The 15574-nt window shown below is 56.7% G+C and overlaps 1 protein-coding gene across 4 annotated transcripts in view; it reads left to right on the top strand.

Annotated features, from left to right (window-relative positions):
• Positions 1-2952: 2952 nt before the first annotated feature.
• The window catches only part of AP3D1 (adaptor related protein complex 3 subunit delta 1), a 37084-nt gene continuing 24462 nt past the window's right edge, over positions 2953-15574 (top strand). For 2 of the 4 annotated variants that reach the window (XM_047849011.1, XM_047849009.1), the window contains exons 1-3: positions 2963-3183; positions 14689-14784; positions 15380-15460. In XM_047849011.1, coding sequence (XP_047704967.1) covers positions 3088-3183; positions 14689-14784; positions 15380-15460 — 273 coding nt within the window. In that variant the 5' untranslated portion in view covers positions 2963-3087. Of the gene's footprint in view, positions 3184-14688; positions 14785-15379; positions 15461-15574 lie in introns of all 4 variants that reach the window. The other 2 variants (XM_047849013.1, XM_047849012.1) reach the window with 2 other exon arrangements.

Genomic DNA, 15574 nt, shown 5'->3' with positions numbered 1-15574 from the left:
GATTATGACCTGAGCCGAAGTCGGGTGCTTAACCAACTGAACCACCCAGGTGCCCCTGCTTTTCTCTATTTTTTATTATTCTTGGCATTCATTGAGGTTCGTAGACCTGTGGGTTTATGGTTTTCATCAGATTTGGAAATTTTTGGCCATTTGGGTTTGTTTGTTTGTTTACAGAGAGACTGAGCGTGTGAGCCAGTGCTCAGGAAGGGGAAGGATACGGAGAGAAAGAATCCCAAGCAGGATCCACGTTCAGCACGGAGCCCCACTTGGGGCTCAATCCCACAACCATGAACCCATGACCTGAGCTGAAATCAGGGGTTGGATACTTAACCGACTGAGCCACCCAGGAGCCCCTTGTTTGTTTAGTTTCTTTTTCTTTTTTCTTTTTTTTTGGTCATTCCTTTTCCTCTTTCCTTATGGGGCTCCAATTATATGTATGTTAGATCCTGATATTATCCTGCGGGTCACTGAGGCTCTGTTCATCCTGTAAGCATTCTTTGTCTTCTGTGTGTTTCACTGTGGATAGTTTTATTATAAAATTTTCTTAAAAAAATTTTTTTTTAACGTTTATTTATTTTTGAGACAGAGAGACAGAGCATGAACAGGGGAGGGGCAGAGAGAGAGGGAGACACAGAATCTGAAATGGGCTCCAGGCTCTGAGCTGTCAGCACAGAGCCCGACGCGGGGCTCGAACTCACAGTCCGTGAGATCATGACCTGAGCCGAAGTCGGACGCCCAACCGACTGAGCCACCCAGGTGCCCCTAAAATTTTCAATGTCACTAGTGACCTACAATTCCCAATGTCTACTCTATCACTAAGTCCATGCAGGGAGCGTTTTTCATACTGTGCTTTTTGGGTTAGAGGTTTATGTTTTATTCTCCCCCGTTTCTCAGCCGCTGGTTTTTGGCCTGGCCTGGTGGATCTTCACCATACGCACACGCAGTGACATTCAGCCAAAGACTCATGGGGACGCTTATGAAAATTTATAAGTTCTTTCTCGAGATAGCTCTCTGCTCTCTGCTACATTGCTCTGAAAATTCTAGCCACCTGGACCTCCCTCATCTCCCGTCTTTATCCCCTCACTTCATGAAACTGTTGTGCTCTGTTTGGGTTTTCCCGCCTAATCACAGTCTGGATGGTGCCTACAGTATTTTAGCCAGTTCTCCTGCTGTTTAGCGTGGGAGGGCAAGTCCCATAGCATTTACCTACTGTATTCTTTTAACAGTTGGTCAGGAATCTGTTGCATGTATATGCCAGAACTTACACATCCAGTCTCCAGTTCTTCTCTGTACAGTTGGGTAACCTCTAAGGAGTTATGTAATGCTTCTTACCATAGGCTGGTTTTGCCCGTAATTGAACTTGACATTGATAGGATCATATCATGCACACTCCTTTGTGTTGGGCTGGTTTCCTTCCACATTGTGTCTGTGCAATTTATCCGTTTTGTTCTGTGTATTAGTGATCTGTCCTTTTTCACTGCTGCGTAGTACTCCATGGTGTGGTGGCCGCAAAGTTGTGCATCCATTTTCTGTTGATGGACATTTGGGCTGTTTTGGATTTTGGACTAATAGAAATACAGCTCCTCTGAGCCTTTGGTGGATGTATTTCTGCATTCTTGTCGGGAACAGTAGTGACACTTCTGGGGCATAGGGTCTACGCGTGTTATCTTTAAAACACACAGCCAGGAGTGCCTGGCTGGCTCAGTCTGTGGAGCAGGCGAATTTTGATCTCCTGCTCCTGAGTTCATGCTCCGCGGTGGGAGTAGAGTTTACTTAAAAACAAAAACAAACACAGACAGCCAGGCAGATTTCCAATTAAGCTGTGTAGCATTACATTCCTACCTGGACAGGAAGAGCAAAATTTCAGTTGCTCCACATCATTACAACTCTCGACAGTGTCATTCTTTCTGATTGTAACCATTCTCATACCGGTACAGAGGCGTCTCATTGTCCTTTAAATTGGCGTTTCTCCGATGACCAAAGAGATAGAGCACCTTTTGCTTTTTTATCTTTTGGCCACTGGGGTGTTGCCTTTTGTGAAATGCATGCCATATTTTAACTGGGTTGGTTTTCTCTTCGTGATTTGTAGGAATTTTTGTTTTGCTCTGCCTTTGTGGATTAAAGTCCTTAGTCGGATGTATGAACATTGCAACTATCTCATCCCAGCTGGTGGCTTGCCTTTTTGCTCTGGTAGGGGTGCACGCGGAGGGCGGGCGCCGCGTGTCTCGTCGCCTGGCACCCAGTAGGCCCCCACGAATGTGTGCGGAGCCAACCGGCCTCGCTGGACCTCCAGCTCCCGGCCTCCGTTCCTCCACGTGGACATGTTATTCCCGTCCTGCCCGTGTCACGGGGTTTTCAGAGACGCGCTGGAGGCACCGCATCCGCTCCCCGCTGCGTCGGGCTTGGGGCTTCTCGAGCAGTGTCAGCTTTTCGATTCAGGAAAGGCGGAGCTGGATTCCTTCCCAGGAACTTGCCTGAGAAGCTCCACGTGGGAGCCCCGCCCACAGCAGGCCCCACCCCCTGCTGTCATTTGGTTCAGGGGCGGGGCAGGGAGGGCGCTCCTGGGGGGCGTGGTTAGAACCCGAAACAAGGAAGTGGGTGGAGTTATGGGGGCCGCTGGCCAATGACAGAGAAGAGCCCTGAGCCGGAGCGTGCGAAGCTAAGCGGACGGTGAGGGCGTTGTCTGCGTTTCCATTGGGCGGCAGGCGTCGCCAGGGAAACGTGGTGGCCTGGAGATGTAGGGGCGGGGCCCTAGGGGGAGGTGGGGCTTCCGGGGGCGGGTCGCCGGGCCTGGGCTCCTGTAGTCAGCTGACCCGCCGCCATCTTGTCCGCCATTTGCCAGCGGCGCGGCGCGGAGCCGGAGGGGAGCGGGAGTGCGAGCGCGGCCTGCGGAGCGGGTCGCCGCCGCCGCCGCCGCCGCCGCCGCCGCCGCCGCCCCGCGGACAGCCGCCGACCTGGCCTGGGAGCCCGCGCCACCGCGGCAGCCGGCAGCGCAGCGCTCCGCGGGCGGCAGGCGCGGCCCCCGGGCCCCCGCACGGTGCCCTGCCGCGGGCCTCCCGGGGCTCGAGCCCGGCGGCGTCCGCCGCGATGGCCCTCAAGATGGTCAAGGGCAGCATCGACCGCATGTTCGACAAGAACCTGCAGGATCTGGTGCGCGGCATCCGCAACCACAAAGAGGACGAGGTGAGCCGGCGCGCCGCACGGGGCCGGCCTGGCTCTGCCCGACCCCGACGCCAGTACCACCCGGGACCCCGACTCCGGCCTCCTGCTCGCCCCCGAGGCCTCGAGCCCCGCCTGCTTGCGACCCGGGCCGCCGCTCGCCTCTTTCTCCCTGAGCCTCAGTTTACCCCTGACAGACGCGAGCCGCGACTCTCAGGACCTCCCGTACCTCCCGTGTGTGTCGGATCACCTGGGGGCCCTGCCGCTGGGTGCCCTCCCCTCCCCCCCCGTAGTCTCAGTTTACCCTCTGGGCGATGGAAGCCCGCCTCCCCGTCGCCGCAGGTGGCCCGGGAAGAGACTTTGGAGGGCTCTAACTCCGCTCCAGGCCTCTAGACTCCTGGTTGGGGGGCCCTCCTCTCCGCGGGCCGCTCCCGGAGGAACCCAAAATGGGATTGGTACGCGTCCGGGTGGCCCTCTGGGGCCCGGTCCGGGAATCGGGCCTTGCCTCCTGGGCCCGCGTCCCCGGGAAGGTGGAGCCGCCCCTCTCAGGGAGGGAGGGGAGACCGCGGGAGCCCTGACTCAAAATAAGGAAGCCGCTGGGGGGGTCCTGGAATGGGGAAGCCGGCTTCAACCAGAAAGCCGAAAGTCGGGGCGAGGAAAAGGCTGTCCACAAGTAAAATCGTAACCGTGGGCCCCGTTTCCTTCCCTGCGCCCCTCCCCCCAGCCAGTGACCTAGATTTGAGAGGAACGGGGACGGTCAGTGGCCACCAGGCCGCCGGCTTCCTTGAGGAGGTGTCAGCCCACACTTGCACAGGGGGTCTCGAAGGCGCACCCCGCTTTCCCAGGTGGAGGGGGAGGCTGCCCGGTGGCGGGCGGTTGTTGCGTGCGGTGCGGGTCCCACGGGTCCCACTGCCCGACGCCATCCGCCCTCCTCACAATGGCGCCGGGGAAGTCGGGCACGCCAGGCTGGGAAGTGCAGGGAAGGGAGGGAATTTGCCCGAGGCACCCGCAGCCCCCGGGCCGTGTGCCGGGGCGAGTTCCTGCCGCCGGTGCACTTTTTCAGAACGGGCGTGACCTCGCTGGGCAGTCATTTGCAGCCTCCTATCCTTCCTTGGCTGTCCCCGGTTTTGCACCGTTAGCCGCTCCCGCTCGCAGGGGTGGTTCCGGTGCGCGTCTCACTGGGTCCTGGCCTTCAGGTTCGGTCACGGGAGAGGGGCTGGTTGGCCTGGGTTTTGTCTCTCCCAGCTGGGAGGGGCCGAGTGAATCTGCAACCTGTTCACCCTGCACGTTTCTTTTGTGCGCTGGTTCTCCTCCTGATTTCCCTGGGTTAGCGGATGTTGCTGGGTCGCCTGTTCTGGGATTGCGAGGAGGCACCGAGGCCGCTCCAGTTCGGGCGCCCGGTGTTTGGGGGAAGCACGCTGTCCCCGGGCAGTTCCCTGAGCCGTGGTTGATTCATTGAGAATCGCTGGCACCTTTCCGCGGGCTTGGAGCCCTTTCCACGGGGATGCTGGAGGGGGAAGAGTCTCCGAAGGCCCGTGTCTGTGTGGGTCCTGCCCTCCACCTGTGGGCGATTCCCAGAGGACGTGGTGTCTTGGCCCCCCCGGTTTCCTCGTCAACAGATCGGGGTGACCTGGAGGCTGGTTGCTGGGGTGTTCTCCAGTCGCCTCGCCGCTCGGCTGCTTCTGCACCCTCTGGCTGCGCTGGGTCCTCCCCTGCTTCCCCACCGCACCCCGGTGAGGACTCGACACTAGGCGCTTTCTCCGCGGCAGTTTAGCGCACTCCAGAGTTGGCTTGATAATAGGTTTTAGCCGAAATCTTCGGTGCGGCATCCTACAAATGAGGCTCGACGGGGCCTTGAAAGGCCACGTGGAAATGCAGCGTGATCTGTGGTGATTCAGTCGTGCTGTTGGACATCGGGAGGCTTGCGTCCAAGTTCTCGGGCTTATTGACTGGGTGACGAGGGAAGTGCCTCTGATACAAAGTGGGGGTGACAGCGTCTGGGTGGCTCCCTCCGTTAAGCGTCCGACTTCGGCTAAGGTCGTGATCTCGAGGTCCATGGGTTCGAGCCCCGCATCGGGTCCAGCCCTGTGCTGACAGCTGTGGGAGCCTGGAGCCCGCTTCGGATCCTGTGTCTCCCCCTCTCTCTGCCCCTCTCCCGCTTGCACTCTGTGTCTCTCTCAAAGTAAATAAGCATGAAAAAAACATTTTTGAGTCGGGTGACAGCCACCCCCTTCAAGTGCTTCTGAGAATGCCGTGGGTGACGTAATGCGGGTTTACACCGGGTCACCCACGAAGCTGTCTGCTTGGCTATTTCCAGACCTCAGCCTCTGACCCCTTAGTGGGTTGTGAATTCAGTTTAACGAGTTATGTTGAAAAAGAAGCTAGAAAATCCCAGTCCCGCGTGCACATAGAGTAACTGCCGTTTATTGAAGCTTATTTCAGCCAAGTGTGTGCATGCACGTGTATTGGGTTACTACGGAAACACGTTGCTCAAAATGAGTCCAAGAAGTTTGAAAACAATGGTCGAATTCATATGTGTCTGGGTGCTTAGTTTATTTTTAATCCTTGAGATACAGCACAAATAATGTTGGCAGGGAGGGCAAAATGCACTTATGGATATCCTTGCTTCTAAACTTTGGATATGACGGGGGGGGGGACCCCAAATGACTTCTTAAGTTTGTGTTTAAACTTTTTTTAATGTTGATTGTGAGAGAGAGAGAGCAGGAGTGGGCAGGGAGAGAGGGAGAGAAAGAAGCCTAGGGAGGCTCTGCGCTGTCGGTTCAAAGCCCGACATGGGGCTCAAACCTACAGTGAGGTCATGACCTGAGCCAAAGTTGGGTGCTTAACCAAGTGAGCCACCCAGGCGCCCCTAAGTTACTCTTCTGGGTACTCTTCATATTTGGGGGAAAGCTGCTTTTCAATCTTTTTAGGTTGTAAAATCACACCCATACTTTTAAAAACATACTCGATGTTTATTAAAGAAACGGGGGAATGCTCCTTGCCTGTGAATCAGTTTGGAGTATGTGTGTTGAGTGTTTTTTCTGTGCTGAGAAACGATGGGCATTTCCGAGTGTTGAGATTTCCTTCTGCATCCTGGGCGCCTGGCCACGCCCAGTGGTGGAGCGGTGACTCTTGATCTCAGAGTTGTGAGTTTGAGCCCCACTTGGGTGTAGAGATTACTTGAAAAAAAGGTTCTGTTGGGGGCGCCCGGGTGGCTCAGTTGGTTGAGTGTCTGACTTCGGCTTAGGTCGTGATCTAACGGTTCATGAGTTCAAGCCCCACATCGGGCTCGCTGCTGTCAGCACAGAGCCTGCTTTGGATCCTCTGTCCCCTCCCTCTCTCTGCCCCTCCCCCGCTCATTCCCTCTCCCTCCCTCTCTCTCAAAAATAAGCAAACGTTTAAAAAAAAAAAAAAAGGTTCTGTGTGCATCTTGCTTGTAGTGTCGTGGTCCTTACTGACTGCTTCCCAGGATGCAGTATATGAAGACGCCCCACGGTATTTTTAACATCTCCCTAGTCTGGATGTGCTTTAGTTTATTTGCTTGCCCCCCCCCCCCACCCCCGCATTGGAGTGGCTTCACATTGTTAGACACAGGCCCTGATTGGATCCACTAGTATCTGAGTAGTAGTGTTCTGGCTTGGGTGTGAACATTTCCAAATCATTTAACTGGTGTTTCAGAACTTCAAAAATTCAGTTTGTGTAGAGTAATATTTTGAAATGAGATGTAACCTAGGATTAAGATTGAGCTGTAGGGGCCTGGGGACTCCTGTCGGTTGAGCGTCTGACTTCAGCTCAGGTCATGATCTCACAGTTTGTGGGTTCGAGCCCTGCGTCAGGCTCTGTGCTGACAGCTGGGAACCTGGAGCCTGCTTCCAATTCTGTGTCTCTCTCTCTCTCTGTCCCTCCCCTGTTCACCCTGTGTCTCTCTCTCTCAAAAATAAATAAACATTAAAAAAAAAAAAAAAAAGGCTGGGGCGCCTGGGTGGCTCAGTCAGTTAAGCGGCCGACTTCGGCCCAGGTCATGGTCTCGCGGTCCGTGAGTTCGAGCCCCGCGTCGGGCTCTGTGCTGACAGCTCAGAGTCCGGAGTCTGTTTCAGATTCTGTGTCTCCCACTCTCTGACCCTCCCCCGTTCATGCTCTGTCTCTCTCTGTCTCAAAAATAAGTAAACGTTAAAAAAAAAAAGGCTGAACTGTATGCAAGAGCTCATATTCTGTTGTTTCTCATCTCAAAGATGGCAGTTTCCTGGGGTTCAGCCCAGGAGGTTTGTGGGACCCGCCAGGCTGTGAGGGGCATGTAGAACCAAGATGGGATCTGGTCTTGGGACTGTTGTTGAAGCACGTATCTCGTCTGGCCCAGGGCAGGCACCCCGTCTGTGAGAATTCCTTTTGTTTTAATGACTTCTAGGGAGAATAAAGATACGAAGTTTTGTTTTTTTTTTTTTTTTTTTTTTTTTTGGGACAGAGAGAGACAGAGCATGAACGGGGGAGGGGCAGAGAGAGAGAGGGAGACACAGAATCGGAAACAGGCTCCAGGCTCCGAGCCATCAGCCCAGAAGGATACGAAGTTTGAACTGAGTTCTTTTCCTGTTCTTTCTTAAAAAAAAAAAAAATTTTTTTGATGTTTGTTTATTTTGGGGGGGTGGGGGAGAGAACAAGTGGGAGAGGGCCAGAGAGCAAGGGAGACACAGAATCCAAAGCAGGGTCCGGGCTCTGAGCTGTCAGCACAGAGCCCGACACGGGGCTCGAACCGACAAGCCATGAGATCATGAACTGAGCTGAAGTTGGATGCGTAACCGACGGAGCCACCCAGGTGCCCCAGTTTTTTTCCTTTTCTTTAATAACATTGGTCATTACCCTAAATCAGGATCTCTCCCTCGGCACTGCTGACATTCAGGACTGGATCATTTTCTGGGGGGCTGGCCCAGACTCTGTGGGGGTTGAGCAGCATCTCTGGCCCCGCCCACTCGAGGCCAGGAGCACCCTCAGTCTGACAACCACAGATGTCCCCAGACATTGCCCAGGAGAATCTCTGACCCAAACTGATAAGAAAAATCTCCCTGAATTCCCTAACATTCTTCCCTTTATCCAGGCACCCTGTGTTTCCCACATCGTCACCATGTTGTTGGACCTTGTGGTATTGTGATACTGGAGATCGGAGCTCCTGGGTGGCTCAGTCGGTCTCGCGCTCTCTCTCTCTCTCTCTCTCAAAAATAAACGTTAAACAAAACTTAATAAAAAAAAAAAAAAAGGAAACATATATTTTGGTCCTCATCCCTGGCTCTAGGCAGAGCTTCTAAAATCTTTGTAATTTCCTAAGCAATAAAAGTACTAGGAACATCCTCGTTTATTTTTTGGTCTCTGACCCTGTTCCTGACCCTGAGCTCCTAGATCTCTCGGCATTTCCTGGGTGACAGGAGTGACTTTCGTCCTAATGAGATGACTTGGTGGCTCCTGGGTGGGCCATCTTCTGGGAGGGGAGATGGGCCAGGGATTGAATTAACGACCTATCCCGCCTGGGTGATGACGCCTCTGCAAACCTCTCCAAAGTGTGTGTTGGGGGAGGGTCTTGGTGAAAGCATCCCCGTGCTGGGAGGGCGACGCGGCGGCTGGCCCACTCCTACACTCGGGACCCTCCTGGAGCCCTCCCTGTGTGTGTCTGTCATTTGTCACACCCTCTGTTACGTACTCGACTGGTAAACGTGACCGTGACCCGGCCATGACCGGGTGCTTCCCTGGGTTCCCTGTGCTGCTTTGGTACCTTAGCCGGGCCCGAGAGGAGGGGGTCATTCAGAGTGGGTGACCACGTGGACGGGGCTCTGTACTGACCAGGCGGTGTGGCCACCTGACGGCGTCACAGCCGGGTCCGGGTCGTGCGGGGACCCACCCTGCATGTGGCGATCGAGGAAGACTGTTCGCGGGCAGACTCAGAGGGTGTGCTTTCCAGATTTGCTTTGCTCCTCGTCCTCCTAAGTTGCGGGGTGATGGCACATAGCACGTTACGCAGTTCGGTTAACGTAATTGCCTGAAGTTCTTTGAGTGAACTCTTTGCTGGTGAGTTTATCACCTCAACTCGTGTCCCTGCTGCTTCTGCCTGCACCGAGCTCCCTGCCGCCGGCTTCTGGCCGCTGCTCCGGCTGATCTCGGCTCAGGTCATGATGTCGTGGTTGTGAGATCGAGCTCTGTGTCGGGCTCCACCCTAAGCGTGGATCCTGCTTTGAGATTCTCTCTCGCCCTCTCTGCCTCTCTCTGTCTCTCTGTCGCCAAAAAAACGGTGCATAGCTGTCAGCACAATGTCACTTTGGGACATTTCCGTCACACCCAAAAGAAACCCGTGTCCATCTACAGATACTTCCCCACCCCCTCCCCCAGCCTCCTGGATCTGCTTCTGTCTTCGTGGGTTTGCATCAAAGCGTTTTGAATAGCGTTCCTGCCCCTTAGGTGGACCTTGGTGCCCCTTGGTCCTCTGTCCTGTGTGAGAGCCGAGGGTGACGCGGGCCATGAAGGTGACAGGAACGACCATGATTGGCTGCCGGGCACCGCCTGTTGTGTGTGCAGGGTTGGGGGGGAGGGGTGCTGGGGGCTGGCTGTGGGGGAGGGGAGAGGGCTGGGGCTGGGAGGCTGCTGGAGTCACACTGTCTCCAGTTACTGGCACTGAGTGGGTCTGGGGCGTCGCGGGAGGCCCTCCCCGAGGTGGTCGCGGCTCCTCTTGGCCGCAGGGGCGTTGGAGCCCGTCCACGGCAAAACGCTAGCGTGGCGTCCTGAGTTGTTGCTGCCACTCGAGTGTGGTCGGTAGAACAGCTTCCTTCGTTTCCCGACCGACGTTTCCTACGTTTGGGGTTAAAACGTATCGAAATGATGGTGATGGTGGTCAGCACCCTGGTTGTTCTTCATAAGGTGGAGAAAGTCGTCCCCACCCTGTCCCAGCTGTCGTGAGGACTTGACATTTTCTGGTCTGAGAAACTCGAGTGGCTCGGAACACTGATTTACACTCCGGCGGAACATCCCGTGCATGCCAGGCTCTGGGGGTCTCAGCCAGTAAGGGGCCCGGGGCTCACGCTCGTGGACAGGGTGGTGTGGGCTCCAAGACCCTGAGCCGGGGAGCCAGTGGGGCCCGCGGACAGAGCTGACATGTTTGGGACAGTCCAGAGAACCTTGTGAAAACGTCAAGGGCTGGAGCAAGTGTGCTGCCCCTTCAGCAGGTGAACGGATGGACGAACTGGTCCACGCAGCTGACAGACCATGGCCCACGCAGGTGACAGACAGACCGTGGCCCATCCGGCACTGAAAATGGGCCATCGAGCCACACAGAGACACGGAGGAGCCTCAGACGCACAGCACTCGGTGACAGAAGCCAGGCTGAGGAGGCGACACACGGGGCGGTTCCAAGTCCAGGATGTTCTGGACAAGGCAGGACCACGGAGGCACGGCTGCCGGGGTGGGGGAGGGTGAATGGGAGGAGCACAGGAGTTTCGGGGCCGTGGGTCTACTCCGGACGACACCGTGGTGGTGGGCAGGTGTCCGTGACATTCGTCCGAACCCACGGGGTGTGCCGCACCAGGAGTGACCTCGTGTCCGCTGTGGACCGTGGTTCGTCACGTTCGGTGCTGGGTGGGGATGTCGATAACGGCGCCAGCAGTGCGTTTATGGGGAGAAAGTGCTGCAGGGAATCCTGGTAGGTGGCCAGGGTCGAAATGGCTACTTACAATAGACCTGAGGAGTCCTGTAGAGGGGAACTTTGTGTCCTTTGTCGGAAATTAAATTCTCTAGCGAAGAAGGTGCAGAGAGGGCATCGTCCATTTCAGTGCTTGGTTTGCTGTTTGAGAGTCCGAATCAGGCTCGCCCGTCCGATGTCTTTCTTTTTTACTAAACGTCAAGGATACGTGGCTATTCGTACCTTAGGCTTTAAGCTCTTTCTAACGTATGTTTTTAATAGCGTTGTCTGGACGCAGATCCCGACCCGCCCGCCCACCCTGACCAGCCTGTTCCTTGTTAGTGATGTTGCGTGTAAATGAGAGATTAACGTGGCCACGGGGCTCTGCTTTCCTTCCTTCGACTTGCTGCGACCCCGTTCGAGGTCAGTACTGAATCCTCCTGCGTGAGCACGTGCTCTCCGGTCCTTCGTCACCTCCCTGCCTTTCCCAGGTGCAGGGGCCGTGAGCCAGGCGCCTCCTCTGTACCCACAGCTCCAGTTCAAGCAGGCTCATGTGTCCCTCCCCCCGGGAGTGCCCCCAGGTGCAGGGACAGATGTCATCGGCCTGGCCGGTTCAGCCAGTGCAGCACGTGGCTCTTGATCTGCGAGTTTGAGCCCCACCGCGTTGGGCATAGAGATTACCTAAATAAATAAATAAGTAAAGATTTTCTCCTAATTTTCAGTTTTTGGCCGTTTGACTTGGGGATGTGTGGGTGTGGTTTTCTTTTCGTTTTCTGTTGGTTGGTGCTGAGCTTCTTGGACCTGTACGTGGACATCTCTCACTACGTGTGGGGGAGTTTCAGCCGCTCTCGTTTCAGATGTGTTCTCTGTCCCACCCTTCCTTTCCCGGGACACCGGTTACGTGCCTGTCCCGCCGCGTGCCCTTGTCCCACAGACCTGGGGCTCTGCCCCTCTTTTCTCGAACTTTTCTCCCCTTCAGACCGGACGGTTACTATCGTCGCACCTTCAGATGCGCTGACTTCTCTCTCCAGCTCCCATTTGCCTTCAGTCCGCCCCGTGCATTCTTTGTTTCAGAAATTATCTTTCTAGGACCTCCGCTGGCTTATTTCCTACCACTTGCGTTCGCTGAGGTTTCTCCTCCTCTCCTTCTTGGTGAGCGCCTCCTTTTTTCTGGTCACAGGGGCCGAGCTGAGCCCTTTGTGTGCTAATTCCATCCTTTGGGCTACCTCAAGGCCAGTGTTCGTGGGTGGCTCGTCTCTTTTTCGTGGGTACGGGTGACATGGTCCCGTTTCTGGTTTTGAGTAGCTTCAGACCGAATCCTGGACGTTGTGACTGACACGTTTTTGGAGGCTCCAGACTGTGTTATCTTCTCTGAGGCGTGTTGACTGGGGGGCAGGGTTACTTTAAGGGGCAGTTAGCTTTTGTCTGGGCTGAGACTCCAGCTCTGCCCTCCTCGCTGCGGGCAGGGGGCGGGTGCGGTGTGTTCGTTTCTTTTTGCTTTAGCTGGAGCGTGCCGTGCATGCCTAGCTCTGGGGTCAGCCTCGGATTCGGGCTGAGTTTCTATGTTAGCGTGTGGGCACCATCGCCCCCCCACCAGTCCCCCGCCCCCTGGGATTTCCTTCCTTGAGTGGCAGCTGCCCTGTGTTCTGGTTCTGGAAGGCAGGAGCCCCAGGCCTTGGGTGCTCTGTGGGGTGCTTGAGATAAAAGCCAGGAGAGACATTACCCGGTGCTTTTGTGCCTCCAGATAGTCGTTTTAAAGCCGTACCTGGGGGAGCCTGGGACTGATGGGAGCTCCGTGGACGGCGGCAGAAGTGGACTCCGCCTGGCTCTCCCGAAAGCCGGGGTGGGGAGGTCCCTAGACTGTGTGCAAACGCGTCAGCAGCAGCAGAACATTTGAGTTCGTGCTTGGGGGCCGTCACGAGTCCTGCCACTGCACGGTCAGCCCCCCCCCGTTCTTGAGTGCGCGCCTGGGAGCGCTGCCGGGCCATCGCCTGGCCCCGTCTTCCGTGCGTAAGCGTGAGTCCCCCCACACTTGTCACTGTCTGCCTGTCCATTCCATTTCGTCCATTCGTTCATTCAGAGTAGGCTCCGCGCCCAGTGTGGGGCTTGAACTCTCGACCCTGGGATCAAGAGTTGGATGCCCCACCCATTCAGCCAGACAGCCCCCTATTTTTTCCCCTTTTAAATGGTTAACGGTCATGATCCAGGATGCAGGAAGGGCCATCTGTGTGCAGGGACAGCAAGTGAAGATTCCCAAGTGGGATTTAGTAACTGGAAGCCTGTTGGAAGGATACAGTGACACTTGCTCCATTGCACCGACTCTCGATCGTAAAATATTCATGAACTCTTCTCTGGCTGAGAGAGGGCTCCGATGGCTCCTGTCCCCAGGAGCCTGTGCTTCAGGCAGAGGAGCGTCTTGGGGCCGAGCGGGGTGTGGCCTCGGGGGACGGGAGTGCAGGGTGCACAGCCAGCGTACAGGACACTTGGAGCAGGAGTCCGCCATGGGCTTGCCACCCTGGTCTCTCGGGATGCGGTCACCCTGGGGACGGCATCCAGGGGCTGACCACTGAGTCCTGCCGGCAGGTGCCCAACTGGGCACATCCGAGTGGTGGTTGCTGTTGGCCACGTGACAGACGCGAGGCTCCTCGTGCTGCATGGAGTGCTGGGCACGTGCGGGGCTGGGGCACTGACCCGACAAACTCGTTCCGAGCCCTGCGGTGGCCCCTCGCTTCGTGGCTCCTCTCTGAGGCCTCTTCGGGGCAGGGGTGAAAGGAGCCTTGCCCCCCCCCCCCCTCCCCCCCCCCCCCCAGAGGGGCACACCAGTGGCTCTTGACTTCGCGTGTTAGTGCTGCTTCGGGTCGAGCCCGTTTGAGTGGTAGACGTGCCGAATCAGCGAGGAAGCCCGAGGGAATCCTCAGACCGTGTCCCCGCAACCCCTGCGGCGTGACTCCTGGAGTGGAAAAGGCGGGCAGTTTGCAAGTGTCCATCCTTCAAACGGATAAACACGAGGTGGCCTACGTGTGTGGGGGGGAGACAGAGCAAGGCACAGACCCTGTGCTACCGCGGCACGAGCCCCGACATGGTGCCCGTTGAGAGAAGCCAGCGGGCGCCACGGAGACGCCCAGACGAGCTCGCTGCCGCCAGGGCAGGACCGGACGGGAGAGCTGGGTGTCGAGCAGCCGGCGTCAGCGGGTGGACGGCGGGACCTGGGGGTTACTTCCGGGCCTTGTGCGAGTCTCAGTGCGCGCTGTTAAAACTAGAGGACCCCGTGTCTCAGTGTTGTTCTGTGTTGAAGTTCTTTTTTAACTTTTAAAGCGTGGCGACACAGAAAACCACCGCGAGGGGGCGCCTGGACGGCTCAATGAGAAGAGGGCATAGATAGCAGTCTTGGTCTCGGGGCTGCGAGTTAAGCCCCACGTCGAGTGCAGACAGTGCTTAAAAAGAAAGAGGAGGGAAACGTCAGCTGTGCACACAAGTTGCGAAAAGGGAATAACGTGTTGCGGCACCTGCTTCCGTGGCAGGGAGTCCGGCTCTCGCCGTCGTCGTGTCCTCTCAGGACTGAGGGACCCCCGGGCGTCTTGCCGAAGCGGCTTCTTTAAGTGCCAGCTCTATTAGACGCTCGCGTGCTGTACGAGTCACCCGTGCGGTTTCTCGCCGGTGCGTTCAGGAGTCGGGCAGCCGTCACCGCAGGGAGCTTCAGAGCACCGTGTCACCCCAGCCCCCGACACCCACCGGCCTGCTTCCTGTGTGTGTGGATGTGCCTGCTCGGGGTGTTGCACGCCAGCGGAATCGCACGGCGGGCGGCCTCTTGCGTTTGCCTGCTTTCTTGACCGTTTTAGACCCTTGGGATTTTCCAACGCTGTCTGCTTCCCTTTTAGGCAAAGTATATCTCTCAGTGCATTGATGAAATCAAGCAAGAGCTGAAGCAGGACAACATTGCAGTAAAAGCCAACGCGGTCTGCAAGCTGACCTACGTAAGTACCGCGGACCGTTTGCTCGGGCGGAGCCCCCCCCAACCCCGACGCCGTCAGGCGGGTTGTGGACTCCACCATCCCTCCATCCGTCCTTCTGTCCACCCGTTTATCCGTCCACCGTCCGCTTCTACCCGCCTGCCAGACATTGACGCCGTCATCCCCAGGCGCCGGCCTTGGCACAAAGTTGAGGGAAGGCACGCCGCGACGACCCTGGGGCTCGGGGCATGGCGGGCCCCGCCTGGCCTGGGCCAGGCCCCCCTCTTCTGGCCCCTCTGCTGGTCAGAAGGGAGGTGGAAGGCTTGCCAGGGGCGCCTCGTCACTTCGGGGGTGTGGGGAATTTTTACCAGTACTCCTGGACGCGAGTATTTCAACCACAGGCCTTCGTCCTGTGTTTGTGATTAACGTGGTCCTGTGGTTTTCAATGGGAAGGCAAGCCCGTCAGAAGAAGAAATGAAATGCCCCGGGGTGTGTGCGTGGAGAGGCCCGCCTGTTCGGGAAGCGTGTGGCGGTCCCATAGGAGCTGAGACAGAATGTTGGACGTTGGGCTCAAGCCTCGGCGTGTGAGTGAAAATCACTGGGCCTGTCTCTTCAACAGTTACAAATGTTGGGCTATGACATCAGCTGGGCTGCCTTCAACATCATAGAAGTGATGAGCGCCTCCAAGTTCACGTTCAAGGTGAGGCGGGCGAGCTTGCTTTGAGACCTGAACCGCGTGGTTGCAGAGGGTGAGGGTGTCCGTGGCCGGGGGCCACGCAGAAACAGAGTGTGGGACACGAGCGGCCTGTTCCAA

The sequence above is a fragment of the Prionailurus viverrinus genome, chromosome A2 (assembly GCF_022837055.1).
Source record: "Prionailurus viverrinus isolate Anna chromosome A2, UM_Priviv_1.0, whole genome shotgun sequence".
NCBI lineage: Eukaryota > Metazoa > Chordata > Mammalia > Carnivora > Felidae > Prionailurus > Prionailurus viverrinus.
The sequence above is the reverse complement of the archived record's forward strand: the minus strand, read 5'-3'. Positions and strand labels throughout refer to the sequence as shown.